The sequence below is a fragment of the Vitis riparia genome, chromosome 17 (genome assembly GCF_004353265.1).
Source record: "Vitis riparia cultivar Riparia Gloire de Montpellier isolate 1030 chromosome 17, EGFV_Vit.rip_1.0, whole genome shotgun sequence".
In the NCBI taxonomy this organism is placed as follows: domain Eukaryota; kingdom Viridiplantae; phylum Streptophyta; class Magnoliopsida; order Vitales; family Vitaceae; genus Vitis; species Vitis riparia.
The window spans coordinates 13,306,111-13,325,687 of NC_048447.1; the positions used below are offsets into that span (position 1 = coordinate 13,306,111).

Here is a 19,577-nt window from a genome sequence, read left to right on the forward strand (position 1 = left end):
ATGATGAATCATTGTCATTATATGTGTTCTTCATCAAGTTTTGTATTTGGACCAAAACAGTAAACTCTAATGAGTAGATTAACTTATATTGTTTGATACAAGAGGAGACATCTGTGGTTGAATGTGAGCACATACTATGTGATTTTGAGATTGCCATGTTTCATATGTATTCGTGGCTTTTGTAGATGAGGACACTCGTAGAGCTTCAATTGACTATTACTATAAAGATGTATCATTTTACTTTTTCCATTGCGAATGAGTCTCACAACATTGGTCATAAGATACTTCCCATGATTATGAATTTTGTGACGTTGAGGTCTCTTCCCAATGTCCAAGATGACATTACTGCTCATCTTTTGATCATGCCGTTTTAAGATCCCATGCAAAAGGCTACACCTGTGAATAGAACTTCCATTGAAGCGCTCAATAAATTTAGGCTAAAAGACTTGGATTTGTCTACAAAGTATGTCATTTGTCTTAAAGAATTTTTAATTAGAGCAAAAGTAACAAGATTGTCTTGTTCGCATATATATTATGGAGATTGTATCATTCAATGGTTAGAAAAGAGTCACTTATGCCCTTTTGCCGATTTGAAATGCCTATTGCATCAAGTTAAATATTTGATCATATTTTTATTATATTTTATAAGAATTTTAAATGGTAATTTTGTTTTTGCTTGTTCATAACGATAATATAATGAAAATATGCTACAAGAAGCATTGTTTTTGTTATTATTTTTGAATAATAATAGATATAATTTTTTAATATAATAAAAATATGCTTGATGTAGTGGTGACTCATATCCGAATTAGAATCTAATATGGAGATAGAGTTTGCATTCTAATAACAAAAAGTTATTTGATTATTTTTTTGAATAATAATAGATATAATTTTTTAATTTAATTATTATTTTTTCAATAACATAACTATTTGGTCATAAAGTCTAAATTATTTTTATTAAACCTAGAAATCTAAATCCAAGATTGCATTTGGTTTGGAAAAATATTTTAGTGTTTTCCTTTTTATTTTTATTTTCTAAAAACAGTTTTTATATTTTCTTTTATTTTTGTCTTGAAAATAAATCTGGTTAAAAAATGAAAACCAGGAACCTTGGTTAATACATAAATATTTTTTATATAATGTTACTTCAAAAAAAGATTGATTTGTTTTTAAAGTTTATAATTTTGGAATTATATTTATTTATTTATTTTATCAAGACATAATTGTTGATAAAGGTAAACAACTCTTTTCATTAAACTTATCATTCTTGCAAACAATTTCAAATATTTTAAATATTTTACAAGAGAATCAAGGTCCGTTTAATTATATTTTCTAAAACTTATTTTAAATAAAAAAAATAAAAAATAACTTTTAAAAATAAGTTTTAGAAAATACAATTGAATAGATCTATATTTTTCTTTTATTTTTAAAAACTAATAAAAACAACTATTACTTGCTTTTTGAAAATTGTTTTCTATTTTACTTCATTTTTAAAAATTACTATTTTTAAATCACTGGCTATTGTGTGTGTGTGAGTGTTTTTTTTTTTTTTTTTTTTGTGTTTTTCTTTGTTTTTGTTTTTGTTTTTTTTGAAGTTTGTAATTTTGAAATTATTTTTATCTACATTTTTAATCGAGACATAATTGTTACTAAATATAAACATTATCAAACTGCCATAAATCTGGAGTTGCTGCAATGCGAAAACCCTAGAATCATTCTTCAAAAGCCTAATGCGATATCTCTGATCATCTTCATCTTCTCTGGGTTTCGATCCTTAAGCTCGAAAAATGGACCATCAATGGCGGCCTCGACCAATTCAAGGTAATATCTGTCCTATCTGTTCAATTTCTCACTTTCCATTCTGCCCTCCACATCCCTCACTTGATCAATACCCAAGATTTTCTTTGGAGAACAATCGGTTATTTCAAAGACCCGTTTTGGATCCGCTTATTGATAATCGTGCACACCCGTTTGTGGGTTACCCGAACGATGGGTATGGGGATCCGCGATTTTGGAATAGAAACCCTAATTTAGAGAGGGATGCGTATGTGCAATTTCCATTTCAGCCTCAGATTGGTGGGGTTCATAGGGATGGGTTTGGATCGACGGTTTATGATTATGGTAAGAATGATTTTCTGAGTGGAGGTGACAGAAATAGTAAGAGGATGAGGTTTGATGAGACGGCTTCGGGTTCTTTTTCGAATGATTATCATTTAAATCCAACAAGGGTTATGTCGGAGGATGAGCGAAGGTTGAAGTTGATACGCGATCATGGGGGCGCCTCTAGTGGTGTGCCACATGGTGGGACAGTGTCGGGCTTGGGAATTAGTGCGGGTTTTAATGGCGAAATTAAAGAGTATAGTCATGAAAACTCAACTTCAGAGAGGAATTTCGGGAACAGCGAAGTTGTGGATCGTGGAAAATTTGATGACTTCCGGGGCTGTAGGGGTGAAATTCAGATGAACAATATTCATGACGCAGGGTTTGGTTCTGTTGAAAGAGAAGGGTCATCTTTTAGAGAGGAACATGGTTCGACCTTTGGACAACAATATATGCAGATTAATAGAAATGGATTTCAGTCTAATGTAGACCATAGTGTTTTCAGAAATGAGGGTGATGGAGTCCATTCTCAAAATGAAGGACTGAAGCAATCTCAATATTTTCAAAATGAGCATCCTCCGCATCCTTCTTTGCCAACCTATGGACATAATGGTCTCCCCACTAGGGTTTCCGACAATGTTGGGCTATCCCATTCATCACAACATGGGCCTTATCCCATTCTTGAAGTTCAGAATGAGAACTATAATGGTCACAATCTTCAACATCTTCAGCTTAAGAATTCCGTGTCAGTGAAGGAGCCTCCGTATTCCCATATACCAAATTGGCAGGTGTCGTCAGGTTTGAGTGTACCATACCATGAAAAGAGAGATAGTCTAGCAGGGGATGGTGCTTCTAACAATCTTCCTGGGCAGCCTTACACATTTGAACATCCAGTTAAGCAGAAACAAGATTTCCAACCCCATGTACAGCTAAGTGATGTGCGACAGTCATTTGAAGTTAGATTTCCATCACAGGAGGGCAATCAGGGTACAGTTTTACATCAAAATTCACCTCTAGGAGCTCAATATGGTAGTCACAGACAAGGTGGTTACTTGCCAATCCACACTGGTAGTAACATAGTTTCGGAAGGCCTGAGTCAGATGCAGGCGTCCCGGTCATTTCATGTCCAGCCTCCACTTCCTGCCTCTCCGCCACCACCTCTTCCAGTGGACCCGCCAGGTCATACTTCATCAAAATCAAAAACTTCATCCTCAGCTCCCATGAAATCCTCTCCACTCTTTCCAGTTCCTGCTGGTTCTTTGGCTATGGCACCATCATCATACCCTCCAGTTCCTGGAGCCAACTCCTTGTCGCAACCCTATTTTCATAATAAATCACATCTACATGCCTCAACTGGCTTTGCTACAGAGGTATAGCTACTGACTTGTATGCTTTTTATTCACTTTGGTGCTGCTCTGCTGTTGCGTCTGTCATGTATATTTTAAGCCATTCATCATTGTTATTTGTTCATATCAAGTACAATAGAGTCCATGGAAAATGCTGTTTTTAGGCATGTACTTGTACTGAGAACTCATAAATGATTACTTTATCAATGAAACTTTTGAAAACAAAGGGATAATGCTGGTCAGTTTGTTCTTAATTGGAGAGTCATAAGCTGCATTAGTCAGTGTGGGCTCTGAACAAGTTTTCTGCTTGTAGTGGTAAACTACATCAGTCAGTATAGAATCTGTACAAGATCTTGGTTTTATTTTATACCTTAAGCCTCTTAGAGTAACAAAACTGAATATGAAATCGAAACAGGACAAATATTGTTGCCCTGTAGTTGGTCCTTGTTTTTGCATTTTTTTCACCTTTATGTCCTTGAATCATATGAAACTATTGTCCATTCTTCAGTAGTAGCATTGGGATTTTTTCTTTCTTCATAAAATAGGATTGGAGTTCCTGTTCCCTAGAATTGCATGTGTTTTTCTGACCATTGTTAAACAGTACATTTATTGTTTGATTGGAAGCTTCAATCAGCAAAGCAGGAAGCCCATTGTTTGACCAAGAGAGGATCCATCTCTCTGGTTGACTTTGTTTGAACTTTATGTCCTCTTAAGTTTGTGGTTGATTTTTATAAGGAACTTCTTCTCTCCCAACCGTTTCTAGCCTCCTTGTTCATGTACTGTTTCACCTCTCAGTGGCCTCTCATCCTTCTTATTTGTCTTTCTTTTGCTTAATACATATAAAAATGTAGTTTCTGATAAGAGAAAAGTATCTTCATTGTTTGATGTGGAGGCTCATTGTTTGGTTCTTAAATTTGATGTTCTTGTCATTTTGTCTACCTACAATACATTATGTCTTGCTAAACTTCTTCATTTCTATGTTTTTAGGAACCTCAGGATATCCGTGGGACATCTTCTAAGCAATATCTGGCAGAAGGTCAACCCTACCTGATGAAGCATCCGTCTTCAGAGAAGCCTAATTCTATTGATGCTTCCCACTTATTTAAGCAGCCACATCGAGTTGGCCGCCCTGATCATGTTGTGATAATTCTTCGAGGTCTTCCAGGTAGCTTTTCTATTCATGTGCTTTATATATATATATTCTGTGTTTACTTATCCATTGGCTATGTAGGAATACAATAGGGAGGGGTATGGTTCAAAATTTCATCTTGGGGTTAGTTTTTCCATAAAAAAATTATGGTTTTTAACTGCTAGGAGTGAAGAAATGGAAATTTATTGATACTTAATAGAATTGTCATACTTACAAAATGTTGGAAAAAATCTGGAAATGTACTGTATGGGTTAACACATGTTTAGATGTAGCGATGGGCTTGGAAAAAAATTGTAAATACACCGGAGATCCATATGCCCAACACTTGGTAAGGCAACAATTTGAACTTGAAGAGAAGGGGTTGTTTGTAGTAGGTTTTGGAACTTTTTTTTTTTTTTGATAGGTAAAGTAGTAGGTTTTGGAACTTGTGGAACCAAAACTTTGTTATATGAACCAAAAATATTTCATTGGTAAATCAATGTACAAGATATTATGCAAACACTAATTATACAAAACATCAGTTCAAAACTAATAATTTTTTTTTTCCTGATAGGCAAACAAAAAGAAATATACTGAGAATTGCATAATGAAAAGGGGGCTTGCCCAAGTACATTATTCCAAAACGAATCATGTAGCTATTTATGGCCTTGGTTTCTTATTGCTTGGATTTATAAAACTGCATAGATGCATAGGCATGACCAGATTCCTCATTTGAGTAAAATTTGAATAACCTTGTTGAGGCTTGACCAGATTCGTCACTTGACCAAATCCAAATCCATGATTTTTTAAGTAGTATTGTTGTTTATTTCTCCTGAGCTGAGGCTTCAATTAGTTTCAGCTAATATTTACCACTATGAGCAGGAATTATCATACTTGCTTCAATTGTAAATAAGCAACTCTTACTTTTTTAAAGCATGGATTTGGAGTGTTTTTGGGAACTTGAACAGTTTTTTTGCTTCCTTTGTTCTCAAAAGTTTCTAACAGACTAGGGCACATGCTATGTGAAGAAATCTGGGTCATAATTCATAGTTTGTTATATTCTTTGATGGGGTAAATACGATCTATAAAACTGCTATATTTGCAAATTTTGCTCCTCATGTCCCTTGATTGGTGCATCTACGAGATACTAGAATTTCTTTATTCTTTTGTACCTCTATGGATTTTCCGTATGATAATGAGGAAGGAGATGTTATGAGATGCTTTTTGCAAAGTTTGGTGAAACCAGATAGTAATATCTATATTTTCTATAGGAGAGCTTTTTTTGGCCAAGGTGATCATTAGATCTCTTTTCCTTTATAATTTCTAAGATGAATGCATGATCTATATCTACAAATAAAAACTTTAGAATGCATTATGATATTATTATTAGCATGAATATGTGATTAAAGGCATTGAAGATTTCATTTTAATTACAGCGTGTGTGACAGTTTTTATGGAAAACTTATTGCATGTGTGACACCTTCAGGTAGTGGAAAGAGCTACTTAGCTAAGATGTTACGTGACCTTGAGATTGAAAGCGGTGGCGATGCTCCGCGAATTTATTCCATGGATGATTATTTCATGACTGAAGTTGAAAAGGTTTGTGTTTGGTTTCATGCCTTGTTGATCTTTGACATAGGTGACTTGACTCTGATCCTCAAATTTTTTTTTTCCTGGCTGCTCTTTGTTTTACAGATCATATGTGTACGTTTTGTAATTTTTATTGTAAGGTGTAGACAGTATTGTTTATGTAAATTAAGTATTGCTTTTTGCTATAAAGGTTGAGGAGAGCGAGAGTATGAAATCTTTTTCAGCTAGAGGCAAGAAACCAATTGTGAAGAAGGTCATGGAGTATTGTTATGAACCTGAAATGGAAGAGGTACTACTTGTCATTTTCTCTTGAATGTTAGAAATTTAGTTGTTTGGTCTATCTACTATGATGTTTCTTTGTATTTCCAGCTTTATCTTTTTGTAGTTTTCACTTGATCAGAAGGAGAAATCTGTTGCAACGTAAAATGTTTTATTATTACTTACTATATCCCAACAAATCTTGACAATGATCTGGAAGGTTGTCCTATTGTGTCTTTTTTGGACGTAAGTCACACAATGGAAGAAGAGGAACTGAAGATCATTTGAAAGCATAAAAATGTCTGATCAAGAACTAAAACTCTCATTTCTTTGTAACCTTTTGTTATGGGTTAGGTTGTACATAGATGAGAGTTCCCTAACCATGTTAATTTTATGGATTGGTTAGTGTCTTCATGAAGGGCTCTTGTTTTTATTGCCCTTACCTTTGCAACTTTGCTTTTTGGTGTCCTCTGTATTTGACTTATGTACCTTGGTGTGCTTTTTTCTAGGTGTTGCTTTTATTTGCCTATCCAAAAAAAATTGGGTCTTGACAATGGCTGGACATTGCTGTAGCCTATGCTTCTGAGCTTGATTTGGCTGAGTTCAGCATTACTTGGAAAAAAAGATAGAAAATATGACGATGACTAAAACATAAACTGATCTTTGATGAAGACGATTTTCCTAGTAGTTTTGAGAAAAGCATTGTTCACTTTGGAGAATATTTTCCAGAGAATAAGATTAGCTTGTACTAGATAAATTATAATTGGATTATTTACAGTGGCGACCATGAAGCCATGATCTTCTGATGAAAATATTTTGTTGGGTCAACTGGGAACTCCTCAATTCTTTTGTTTTGTATTTTTCCTTGATAGTTTGCTGCTAAATAATTTAATTGAGTTTGCTAATTGCCTTGAACCATCTCATGGGTTTGATTTTTCATCTTAAACCTATTTACCCATGGTTGTTAACTCGTAAAATGTATCATCTATCGTTTTTCTATTTTTCTATATTGTATATTGTATTGTATAGTGTATCATAAGTGTTTTTATATGGTGAAAAATAAATAGAAAAAATATGGATGTGTGTATATTTATAGAAAGTATGAAATACACAATAATATATGATCAATATTATAGAAGATATTAGGATCTAAAGAGTTAAAATATATCATATCATATGAAAACATTGAATGTTAAAGTTTTGAAAAGTTCAAATTAACAAAATAAGACTTTGATGTATAGATTCATCACATAATCCATAAAAATAAACTTCTTCAATTTTTAGCTATGATTTTTTGTTCCAAATTGTAGTTGGGCATATTGTTAAAGTTTTGATAAGTTCAAATTAACAAAATATGACTTTAATATATAAATTCATCACATAATCCACAAAAATGAACTTCTTCAATTTTTAGCAATGATTTTTTGTTCCAAATTCTTCAAAGTTCTAGCTTCTTAGATTTGTCATCATTCCTTTTCCACCAAAAAAGAAAAAAAAAAAAAGAAGCTATATCAAGTAAAAAAATTTATTCACCAATTATCATCATTTTCATTGTCGATACTTAAACCATTCAAATAAAAATTCTCTAATATTCATTGTAAAAACTAACTTACTTGACTTCTAATATAGCATTTGACAACAAGAATGTAGATTTTCATATAAGATTATTTTACCTATTTCTCATTTTTATGATCAATTTTTAATCTTTTAGTATATTTTAAACAATTAATATAATAAATTCTTTTAATAAAAAATAATTAATTTGATTTCTTTTAAAAAAATTATAGAAAATAATTGAAGATGTATGTATTGTTGTATCATAATATCACATTTTATTGTGTATCATATATTTGTTGTGAGATACACTTTAAAATGAGTATGGATTGCGATACATATCGATTTCTATAAAAAATTGTATTGTATCGTGTATCATAAGTTTTTAACAACTATGTGTTTACCTAATTTAAAATTTTTTTTTCAAGCAAGTTATATCACGTTTCAGTTGTTGTTATGCCCATGGATGATGGGTTTTCTGACCCATATTTTCGTTGTCAATTATGGATTTGTTTTGCTTGAGCCTACTTGGCAAAGATGCTACCATTTTTTCCTTTGTTTCTGGAGACAGACATGAACAACACCTACCCATATATTATGCAGTTAAGAGTTTTTTGACCTAGGAGCATTTTGAGTACCATCTATATATCCTACTTTAATAACTACAACCACTGGGAATAATTCTTTTGATAGGTACAACTATTGTGAATGGTTTTAGTTTATATGAAATTTATGATTGGCTCCCAATTTGTGAAACATGAACTAAAAAAATACAATATAGATTTTGTTTATGTAAGTGATTCTGCAATACTGAACAATGAATGATTTGTGTGTTGCATTATATCTGATTTCATGTCTTAAGTGTACCATTTTCCTTATGCCTCTAATACATGCCAAATGAGATTAGTAAACAGGTCTTTTTGCAGCATGACTGTAAGTATTCATTTATCTTCAGTTGTTGTTGCTTTAATTTGTGTTTGTAATTGTCCTTCGGTCCTCAAAGCACTTCCTATAACACACTGTGAAATTCCTTTGGTGTTAAATTTTTTGACATGTTTGTTTGCATGACTTAGCATGAATATCTATTAAATATTTGCCTATTGTAAGATGTTAGTTTTATTGTTTCAAGCCTTGATGTTATGTCTCTACAACAGGCATATCGAGCAAGCATGTTGAAAGCATTTAAGAAGACCCTTGAGGAGGGAGTTTTCACCTTCATAATTGGTATGAATCTTCTATAATGGAACTTCCAGATTAACTGAAATAGGAATGTTTGCATTGTTTACTGTTTATTGTTTTTCATTCTTTATATTGTTTCCATTTGCAAAGTTCTGATTGTTGTTTAGATCTTCATTTCTTTTGGGATGGAATCACTTGCATTATTTGTTGAAAAATATCTTAGTCAATTTGGTGACATGGTTTGTTTTGGTTTGCTGATGTTAAGAAGTGCCAACTTTTGTAATTGATTGCTTATTTTTCAGTCATTTTTCTTCTATAGATCATTAGCTTGTCTAAACCTTCCTGGACTTTGTTTAATTCAGGAAACTGAATGGGTTTCCTATTTTTTTCAATAAAATTTAAACCTTAGGTATAAAAGAAGATAAACTAATGAAGGGTTCTTACCATTATGCTAGCTTGTTTCAATAGTTTCTTTATAGATTAAGTGGCAATGCAGTGCCTGCACACTGCCTTCATTTTCACTAACCACAAGATGCAGTTTGTTCGACAATTGACCCATTTGTTGCTGGTATGTGTGCCTCGTCTTAGTGGATGACCGCAATCTGCGGGTAGCTGATTTTGCTCAATTTTGGGCAACTGCAAAGGTATACCCTCAATTCTCTTTCTCAACATCTCTGCAAGTATTTCTGTTCTCATTTTGTGTTTCCTGGGAATAGCTTGAAGGTCTGCAATTCCTCAACTTCATATATTGATCTGCTTGCAATTGGTTGCAGATCCTTTTAATATACTGCATGCACTTGCTGTCTTTGTTTGGATTTAAAAGCAGTTAACTTCCCCACTGCTTAAATTGTTGAATAGTGGTCTCTTTGACCAAAAAATTGTTTTGGCTTGTAGGTTGCTTCTTTACTTTCTCCTTTTTTTAGTTCTACCAACAACTTTCTATGTTTTGACTTCCTAACCTTTAATTCTAGAAATGCTTTTTTGTATTTACATCGAAATACAGTTTTGTAATGAGTTGAAATACTGGAATGCAAATTTTAGAAATTTTTTAGAATGTATTAAAAAGTTCCAAACAATCGTAGGATTCTTGGGTTTCTTAAGGGCCCAATTCAAATGTCTGTCATATCTGGGGGGGGTGCATTTCAATGGGCCTAAGGATGATTAGTATTTGATATACATGTAATGTTAGGCCATTATGAGTGTTTTTAATGAATGTACCAAATTATCTGCTGAATGTTTTGAGCATTCGCATGTTTTTCAAAAAAATTTTTAAAAATCAACAGACTTCTTAATTTCTAGTATGAGAGAGGAAATTTTGGTTTTAAATGAGTTCCAAGCCAAGAGTTCGGAACATGGTGTGGTTTAACTTGATTGGTTTTCGGTGTGTAGTTTGAAAGGTGTGGGTTGGTAAGGAGTGATCGCTTGAGAGGAAATTATTCATTTTCAGAGCTGTGATTTGTTTTTGTATATTCCCATGTGGTACTTTACTGTTGCATAGGTTTACTTGGTACTGTGAAGGTTCCAACATACCTTTTGTTTAGTTTTTTGTTTTTTGGGAGGAGTCTTCATCCCTTTTTAGTACTTCTTGATACCTAACTTAATTTAATAGATTGTTGTTTCTGATAAAAAAAAATGAGTTTGGAACATGGTTAGTTGGTATTGCTTGTGTAAGGGGAGGGAGGAGTCTGTGAATAACATGCTTATCAATTGTCCTATCGCTTGGGAGATATGGTCTTAGGTCATTTCCTTATTTCAGATTTGTTGAGTCGTTCCTTGATCTTTTAAAGACGGTTATCATGTTAACTTAAGGAAGACTGTAATTAAAAATTTAGAAATTAAAAATAAAAATTAATTAAAATTTTTTGAAAGTAATAAAAATTTATAAGTTTATCCATATTTCTATTCTTTTTAAATTTTAAAGTTTTTAATTTTTATTTTTAAATTTTTTATTCACCCATTAAGGCCTGAATTCTTAAACCCGAAGTCCATAAGATTACGTGGATGGAATAGCTATTCCTTAAAATTAAGGATTATACCTTGGGTTTTGAAAGGGAATTGCTACTCCTTAAAATCATCTGAAAGTTATTCATTGGAATACAGGAGATAGTAAACAGTGGAATAACTAGTCCCAATTCCTTTTCTTCACCTATTATGTGTACCAAACATGTTCTTAGCATTGCATATTAAAGATGCTACTTGTTAAAATGTTGCTTTTTTGGGTTAAATTGGTTTTGCATATTTCAATCATCCAGCCTTAAATACTTAACTTTGCCTGTGCGGATCTTTACTTTGATAAGTACTGCCCTTGAGTCTCTAACCTTGGGACTGAGCGATTGTAAGTACTAAAATTAATTTCACTGAAAGGTATATATTGTAATTGCCATTTTTTTAATTTATAATATTATCAATGTCTTAAAATGAGAATACTTTTGATTTGTCTTGTATGCCTTTAGTCAAGCATTCCTATCAGCATTACATCAAAATCCCTTTTATGGCTCCATGAGTTAAAAAATAATTCGTCAATTCCTTAGTATTCCAACAGTCATAATGTTGTGCAGACATCCTAGTTCACTTCTATGCATCACATTGAGAAAGCTGAAAATCCTTAAGGATATATTAGAATATAAAGGGCTGTCTTAAAAACAAAGGTATTGGTGTTCTGTCTCATCTACTAGTGGAAAGCGTTTAGAATAGGATCTGCCTCCTGTGGGTTCTGCAAAATTAAATTTTGATGAGTGTTCACTGGGTAGTAGAGTTAGGGATTGGATGTATGATTAGACATCATTATGGATCATAGTTGAAAGCTCATTCCAAACTTGCAAGAAGAGTCTGGTTATTGAGGCAGAGATTTGAGCACTGGTGGAGAGTTTGCAGCAGGACTGTGAGTTTCTTCAATATTTCTTGTTGGGGGGGGGGGTTCCCATTTTTATGTGTCTAAAAGAGAGAGATGTCCATGGAAGGATGATGTATGATTGTCAAATAGTGGATATTGCAAGTGGAGTGGATTGCCCTTTCAGTTAGGCCTGCAATTAGCAAATCACGTTGTTGATTGTTTAGCCATGGGAGGAGTCGGGCAGTTGGTGTCATCCATAGGGCTGTATAGTTAGTTTTGGTTATATGGTGGAGCAGATTCTTCTTTGTTCCCCCCCGCCCCCATTTTGTTGCCCTTCATTATCCTTTTTAGAGATCAATGAATTTGTTGTTTCTAATCCCAAAGGGGAAAAGAGAGTAGTCTAGGAGGAAGTGCATAATTAAAGATGTTCTAGTAGTCATTGTGAAGGTAAATAATAAAGGATGGTCTTCCATGTCATGAAATGTTTTCCCCCTTTGTGAAATTTTATGTTGTTTTATTTTCTTCATATATTTATGTAACAAATTGATTGAGCCCAAAACATGAATGCTGGAGTGATATATTAGAATGCTGCATGTACAAATCAGTACAGGCTCAAACCATATTTTGTTTGAGGCACCGTAATTCTTTCCTGGTTTAACTGGAGCATACCACTAGATTTCTGAGGGCAAGCTTTTTCTAGTTTGTGTTATGAAGAGAACAATTAGCTGGAGGAGTACACACTTTTATGAGGTCTTATTTTTACATTGTTCGTATGATTCAATAGGAAGCTTGATTAGATGATCGATAACTGAGTTTGTTCTTTTCTAGTATTTAATAATATATAAAAAACATGTTGTTGTAAAGCAAGTTGTTCATTGTCATTATCATAAGAATACTCAAACATCCAGTGGCATACTTCCAGAAGGATTTGTGTGACAAGTGAAATGTGATTGCAGGTTGTTGCTGATGTGTTCATGTGCCATATTGCTTATATTTAGTTTATTAACTTCCATTTTGTGGGATCACTAAATTTCATTGCATGTAGACCTATTGACGAATTTGAGTACTTTCTAAATTACCCCATGTCATGGCACAATTTCCTTTGCTTTTTCATCAAAATTGACCTCATGGACATCTTCCTTGAGCCCTTGACAGTATTACAGATGAGCTCTTACAGCTTTCTGCTTAAAGTAGCCCTTGAAAATCTAATTTTCCTTCAAACATATTGTTTAGCCTTTCCCCTATCCCTTCACAGAATGTTCATCACAATGGGGAGTAATGTTTTGAACATCATGCTTTTATGTTGAGCCACTAAAAGAATTTTGAATATTGTTTTTTAAAACTGGTTGAAGTTAAGAGTGGACTCCAACAGATGGATGATATTTCTTTACCTTAAGCTATGACATTCTAATAAAATTTCAAATGAAATTGTTGCTTTTGAGTGAAATTAATATCATTGTTTTATTTGCCCTTGAGGCTTGACTCAAGTGGTTAAGGGATGGGAAGGGTTTGTGGGAGGTTTCAGGTTCAAGTCCCAATGGGGACAAAAATTTACCTATCAAAAAATAAAATAAAAAATTAGCATTGTTTTATTATATGTGAGAGTCATGATTACTGCCAAATCATGTTACATTGCTATCGATCTTCTTATGATTTTCACTTATGGGGCCTTAATCAATACCTGAAGTAGTGTTTTCATCCAAAACCATGCATTACTCATCCTAGTTTCAAACCTGGAGTTCCTGACAAATTTTCCGAAATATATTAATGGTCTCCACTTGAACTGTGGATGTCAGTGGTTTACCACTTTTGTGCTGCCAGAGTTCATGTTGAAGATAATACACTCTAATTTTACAGGCTTGCTGTACAACTCTTATATTGTTCTTGCTGCTTACCATGTATTTTATCAAGTTTGGCTTCCTCCTAGATACAGGGTTTCCTACGTAAATCTAAGGGGAGGTGGCTTTTCCAACCAGTCCAAGCTGCCCATATCACACCTAGTTAGTTCAATATGCACTTGGCTTCTTGAATGTCAAGTTCATAACATAGTTATACGACATGTGAAATTTTTATGCCAGGTTAAAGTTTGGGAAATTATCAATTAATATTTTGATTGGCATATATGTGTTGACTTATTTTGTTAAGAGAGAGAGAGAGAGAGAGCAAGAAAATGACCATTTTCCACTGTTGGGAGAGCAAGCCCTCCATTTGTGCAATTCAAGCACTGATTCACACTGCCTGGATTTTTATGTGGGGTTGCTCAATTTCAAATTAAGCTTGTAGCTTTTTGGTGTTGATTTGCTTGGTCTTGAATCATTTGGCCTATTTAGTGTGAATGGCCAGATGGCCATGGGGTAGTGAATAAACATGGGTCCCTTTGTCTCTTGGAGCTCAGCTGTCTCATGGAGGAAGCTGATTCATTCAGCACCTTCCACAAGATTTTCTCCATTAGTGTGCCCATTTGAAACTGTCTTTTCTACCATAAATATTGTTATTTTTGTCATTATTGTTATGATTACTATTTATTATATCTTAATCTCAGAGTAGATGCTTGCAGTTTTCTTGTCTATTATTTGATGCTTGCTCATTTCCCTTGTTTTCATGTCAGAGATCGGGATATGAAGTTTACCTTTTAGAAGCTTCATACAAGGACCCTGCGGTGAGTTAATATGTTATATTCCAGTTGTTTGTATATGGGAAAAAAATGGCTCATCTAGCATAAATAGGGCAACTTTGCTCCCTGTATTATGGATTTATGTTGATATCCACATGGTATTTCAGGGTTGTGCAGCAAGGAATGTGCATGGTTTCACCCAAGATGACATACAAAGGATGGCTGGACAATGGGAAGAAGCTCCGTCCATGTACTTGCAGCTGGACATCAAGGTATATTTAACCAAGGTTTGAAAATTTTATTTTGGGCAAAAAACAAATTTGTAGGTTCAGCAAAACATTGTCCATATAGAGAAATGGTTTAAACAACTGCTGGCCAAGCTCAGTCTCATAAAGGAAGAAACTCTAATCCATTGGGGAGTGAATTTAACTTTTGAAAGTTTAAGAAAGTTAAAATGCTTTTTCTACTTTATCATGACGTGTGTGCTTGGATTTTAATGTAATATTTTTTCTGACATGACAGTCATTATTCCAAGGGGATGATCTGAAGGAAAGCGGGATTCAGGAGGTAAAAAATATAGTGCTCATATTCAGTTTCTGTTTATCAAGAGTAAGAGCAGTGTTTTTGCATTTCTTTTATTTTGACATGCTTGAATAGCTAAACTTAGATGCCTTAATTGTTGGGGATGGGAATTGCATCTGATGTAATTCTCATTCTTTTCTTAAACTTAGATTACAACTCCTTTTTGTTTTGACGATTGTCACATGAATTATTTAAGGACAATTATGAACTACTTAGGTGTGGGCAAATGGAGATTTGTAAGAATCAGGCTTGATAAGAATCATTGCAAACATGAATTGACCACAGTTACACATGTTGCAGTTTTATTTGACTCTTGAGTTATATATCTGGAGGTACTATATTGTAGGTACTCCTAAAAACACTTGAGTACCCTTTTTGAACACTACATATGATGGTGCATGGACATGGGATGGGTTTGGATGGGCAGACCAGCATGCATGTCTGAAAAAGGAAGTGAACAATGTCTAGACATGTGGCAGCACAATGAGGAGTCATTTTTGGTCCAATAGTGTCTAAGACATTGTATGTATATACATACATATAACCACATTAGATGTCCAAGTCCATTGACAAGTCAATTTTGTCTAAGGGCTTATTATGATAAAATGATGAAATGCTTATATTATTCAGATGCATCCCATCTATAAAATTCCGGATTGGATGGATTAGACCATATATACACTAGCCACATGTATTATGTATCTGGTCCATGGACTGACTTCCTTTTTGAAAGCATCCTTGCCAAATTTGTGGTCTAAAGTAGTAGTAGACCCTCATAATGAGCTTGGATTAGTTAGGGTCATGGTTTGATCTATTAGAATCCCCAATAAGGCAAAGGGGGGATGAGACACCTCTTTTGGAAAGCCTGTAGATTTCTTGTTTTGCCAATCTAGACTTCCAAGCCTGTAGACTTCACTGGAAATACATGCTATCTTCTGCAGTCAGTTGCTGTATATACATGGCTTCCCCTTATCCACAAGAAAGCAACAGTTGTGACCGCCCTTGACCAATGGGTTTTAGACAGCTGAGAATTTGACCTTTTTCAGTCCTAGTAGTGCATGAAATATTATGCTATAGTGATTTTTATTTTACAAATTTATGATTTTAATTTATATGATATTTGTGTCTAAGCTCCTGATGGTAGTGGTTGATTTGTTTTTTAGTTAAGAGATAGGAAACCTTTTCTACCCTGATGCAATACTTCTTATGGCTTCCTTAAGAATTGGGGAACTTCAGCTGTAGAAGTGTTAATTTAGCTAGTTTGATATCAGTTCATTTCTCATGTCATATTTTCCAGGTAGATATGGACACAGAGGATGGGGATTGTGATGGATGTCTATCCGGATCACAAGAAGAGAAATCTGAGAAGGTTGCAGCACCTCCTGTGGAAGATTATGCACCTGATGGTATGCAATTAATTAGTCCTTGGTTTTCCAATGCTTTTCCTGCTAATGATTACTTGTGATATGGCTTGAGTTAAACCTGTTTCAAACATAGAGAAGGGTGCACAAATGGAAACAGTGACTTTGTGTCTGGCTGCTATTTCATTGAATCATGAGAATCATGAAATGTTCCAGTTTATCAGTGAATTCAACATGTACAATCTATATGGAAATGGAAAAGCATTTATGCAAAAGAAAATTTTCAATAGGAATATGTAACATCTGATATGTCTGCAGCTTAATTTGTCTAATTGAATTTTAATGTTGAAGTGTGAGGAGCAATACTAGCATCCAAAAAATGGTCTTAAGTGGCAGTTTTCTTGGGATTTTATTACTGAAACTTAAACAAGTTTTAATAATTTTTTATCCAACATCCTTGTTGAATTATCAGAGAAATCTTCTTTTTGGTGTAAGCCATGCAATTAATTTGTCTGGCTAATTTGTCATTGAGATAACAGATTCCTTATCGCATCTTATTTGTACATCAAGAAATTGCCTGTGGGAAATCCATACTGAGTTCTCTTGTCACCATCCAGGACAAACACCAAATTTAGTTAAAACTTTGGCAATGTTAACATCAAATTTAGTAATAAGACCCTTCACCATGCTAATTTTCCATTACTAAACTTTGTTGTTTTAAGCTATAGGTTCTTCAAAGGATGGCAAGAGATGGGATGCTGAAGGAGACCATCCGGCAGAAGTGAGAGAGTTAGGTTCAAGTAAATGGTCAAATGATTTAGATGAAGATGATACTGAAAAATCTAGAGGCCCAAAGGAAAATTTAAACGCCCTGTCTGGGTTAATTCAAGCATATAGTAAGGGAGGTAAATCTGTACATTGGGGTGACCAGGTATGTATCCTACTTCATCAAGTTATTATTTTGTAACTCTTGTTCAAATGCTGTATTTATACATCAAGTGATTTCTGAACTTAAGAGAATTGAGTTTTCTCTTATGAAATATTTTCAATTTTTTTTTTAAATTTTTAATTATTATTATTATTTTTTCTGATAATGCGGGAACCCACTAGCCCATCTTCGCAGGACAGAAGTTCTTATGAAATGTTTCAAATGCAGCATATTTATTGTATTATAATTTAATCCTGGGTTCATAATGTATATGAAAAATATAACTTTAGGTTGCTGATAAGCTTCAATTATACCTGAGTTACATGTTGAGATGCCTTATAAAATTATGTGGGTGGTGGGGGTATTTCGAGGATAAGTTTCATTTAATGCTTGGTGGGACGATAGAATTGGGCATTTGGGAGATTTGAGTTTGAGTTTGGATTTGAGTTTGCTACATTTGTTTATCAGAAAACTTAATTTCTATCTGTAGCTTATATATTGTAAATTTATGTCATTCAGGCTGGGAATACTGGATTCTCAATAGGTACAGCAAAGAAGGCAAACTCTTTAGTCATTGGACCTGGTGCTGGATACAACTTGGTTGGTTACCCAGCTTTGCCTAGTCAATTTCATACATTTTCAATTTCTATACAATTAACCAATTTTTAAATTATCCTGGTTATTGAACCAAACCTTTGGTTGGGATTTATAGACTGCCATGCGTGTTTGAGTACATGAACTCAGGCTATGTTTGATAAGGAAAAAGTAAAAGAAAAGGTTTAGGTAACAAATTATTTTTATACGCTTGTTTAAACTTATATCATTTATTTTCCTTCATTATATAAAGATTAAATAATTTTAAAATATATATAAATTTCTAATGAATTATAATTATAATTGATTTTTTTTTTTTTTTTTTTGGTATTTTGCATGATAAAACTAAATATGAGAAAATGATTGTCCTCTTAACATTTTTTTCTTTTCTTAATATTTTTCGGAACCAAACATACTCTTAGGGTTTCGTGTGTATCCTTTCTCATCAGTTGAAAGATTTAACCTGCTCTTATTATTTCCACAGAAAGTCCAACTTAAGTAATCTGTTTTTGTTTGCTTCTCACACTCACGCTTGCGCAGAAGTCAAATCCGTTGCGTGAAGAGGAGAATTCAACCTCAAGCGGAAATACTGGAGGGTCCAAGAGGACAAGTATGTTCCAAGAGCAACTCCGAGCAGAGCGTGAGTCCTTCAGAGCTGTTTTTGACAGGAGGCGACATCGGATTGGTGGACTCGATGCAGATGAGGAATCATAAAGCATGTATAAACTACTGGTGTTTGATTTGAAACTTGATCATGTATTTTTCTTCATTTGATTTTTATTTTATTTCCATTTCCTGGCTTAAGTTGGGTAGTGTTTGGAGGACAATCAGTCCATGAAAAATGCTGATTCAGTCCCTGTAATTTTATAATTTTAACAAGATGGAAAATGTTGTTCAATCTGTCGAGAGGAAAATGGCTTTCTTTCCCCTTAATGAGAAATTCTAAGCATGTTTTCCTTTTTCTTTTTACTCTCCTTATTCTTGTACTTAATTGCCCATTAATTCCCTTTTTTACCCTTTTTATTTTATTTTTTGGTGTCAAATGGTTTTCTTTTTTAATAAAGAAAGTGAGCTCAAACAATTTGGGAACTTCTAATGATACACAGTAAGGTTTAAGAACCAAGCAGAAAAAGAGAGGAAAAAAAAAAACCCTCACGCATAACACTAATATTCATTGATCACAGTGATTAATTTGCGTGATATAAGAAAATTTTTTAAATAATTTCTATGGTTTTTTAAGGTTATATTTGGTTCGGGAAAATATGGGAGGAAGAAAATGTGAATAAAATGTTGATAGAAAGAAAAAGTAAAAGAAAAATTTTAAAAATATATTTAAAGTCAATAAATTGTTTTATATGTTTTTTCAATTTCACCTCACTTATTTCCCTTCATTATATAAAAAAATAAATAATTTTAAAAGACATAAATTTTTAATTAATTTTAATTATATTTGATATATATATATATATATATATATATATATATATATATATATATATGTTATATTTT

The 19,577-nt window shown here is 33.4% G+C and overlaps 1 protein-coding gene across 2 annotated transcripts; it reads left to right on the plus strand.

Moving 5' to 3' along the window:
- The first annotated feature begins 1,672 nt into the window (after positions 1-1,672).
- LOC117903920 lies at positions 1,673-19,037 on the plus strand. Of its 2 annotated transcripts, none has more exons than XM_034816428.1 (13): positions 1,673-3,470; positions 4,434-4,611; positions 6,062-6,174; positions 6,356-6,454; positions 9,132-9,201; positions 9,745-9,800; positions 14,598-14,648; positions 14,771-14,875; positions 15,126-15,170; positions 16,483-16,591; positions 17,269-17,477; positions 17,994-18,074; positions 18,609-19,037. In XM_034816428.1, exons 1-13 carry the CDS (start codon positions 1,788-1,790, stop codon positions 18,780-18,782), a joined length of 2,973 nt encoding a protein of 990 aa, XP_034672319.1. In that variant the 5' UTR covers positions 1,673-1,787; the 3' UTR covers positions 18,783-19,037. The 2 variants fall into 2 exon arrangements, with proteins under 2 accessions (XP_034672319.1, XP_034672320.1); XM_034816429.1 differs by having other exon boundaries at positions 1,674-3,470; positions 17,275-17,477; positions 18,609-19,030.
- Positions 19,038-19,577: the final 540 nt, after the last annotated feature.

Bases quoted from the DNA above. Each gene is read 5' to 3' on its own strand.
- LOC117903920 (XM_034816428.1), top strand. From the start codon at position 1,788: ATGGACCATCAATGGCGGCCTCGACCAATTCAAGGTAATATCTGTCCT. The intron at 6,175-6,355 runs GTTTGTGTTTGG...TTTGCTATAAAG, and splicing joins TCATGACTGAAGTTGAAAAG to GTTGAGGAGAGCGAGAGTAT. The intron at 9,801-14,597 runs GTATACCCTCAA...TTTTCATGTCAG, and splicing joins AATTTTGGGCAACTGCAAAG to AGATCGGGATATGAAGTTTA.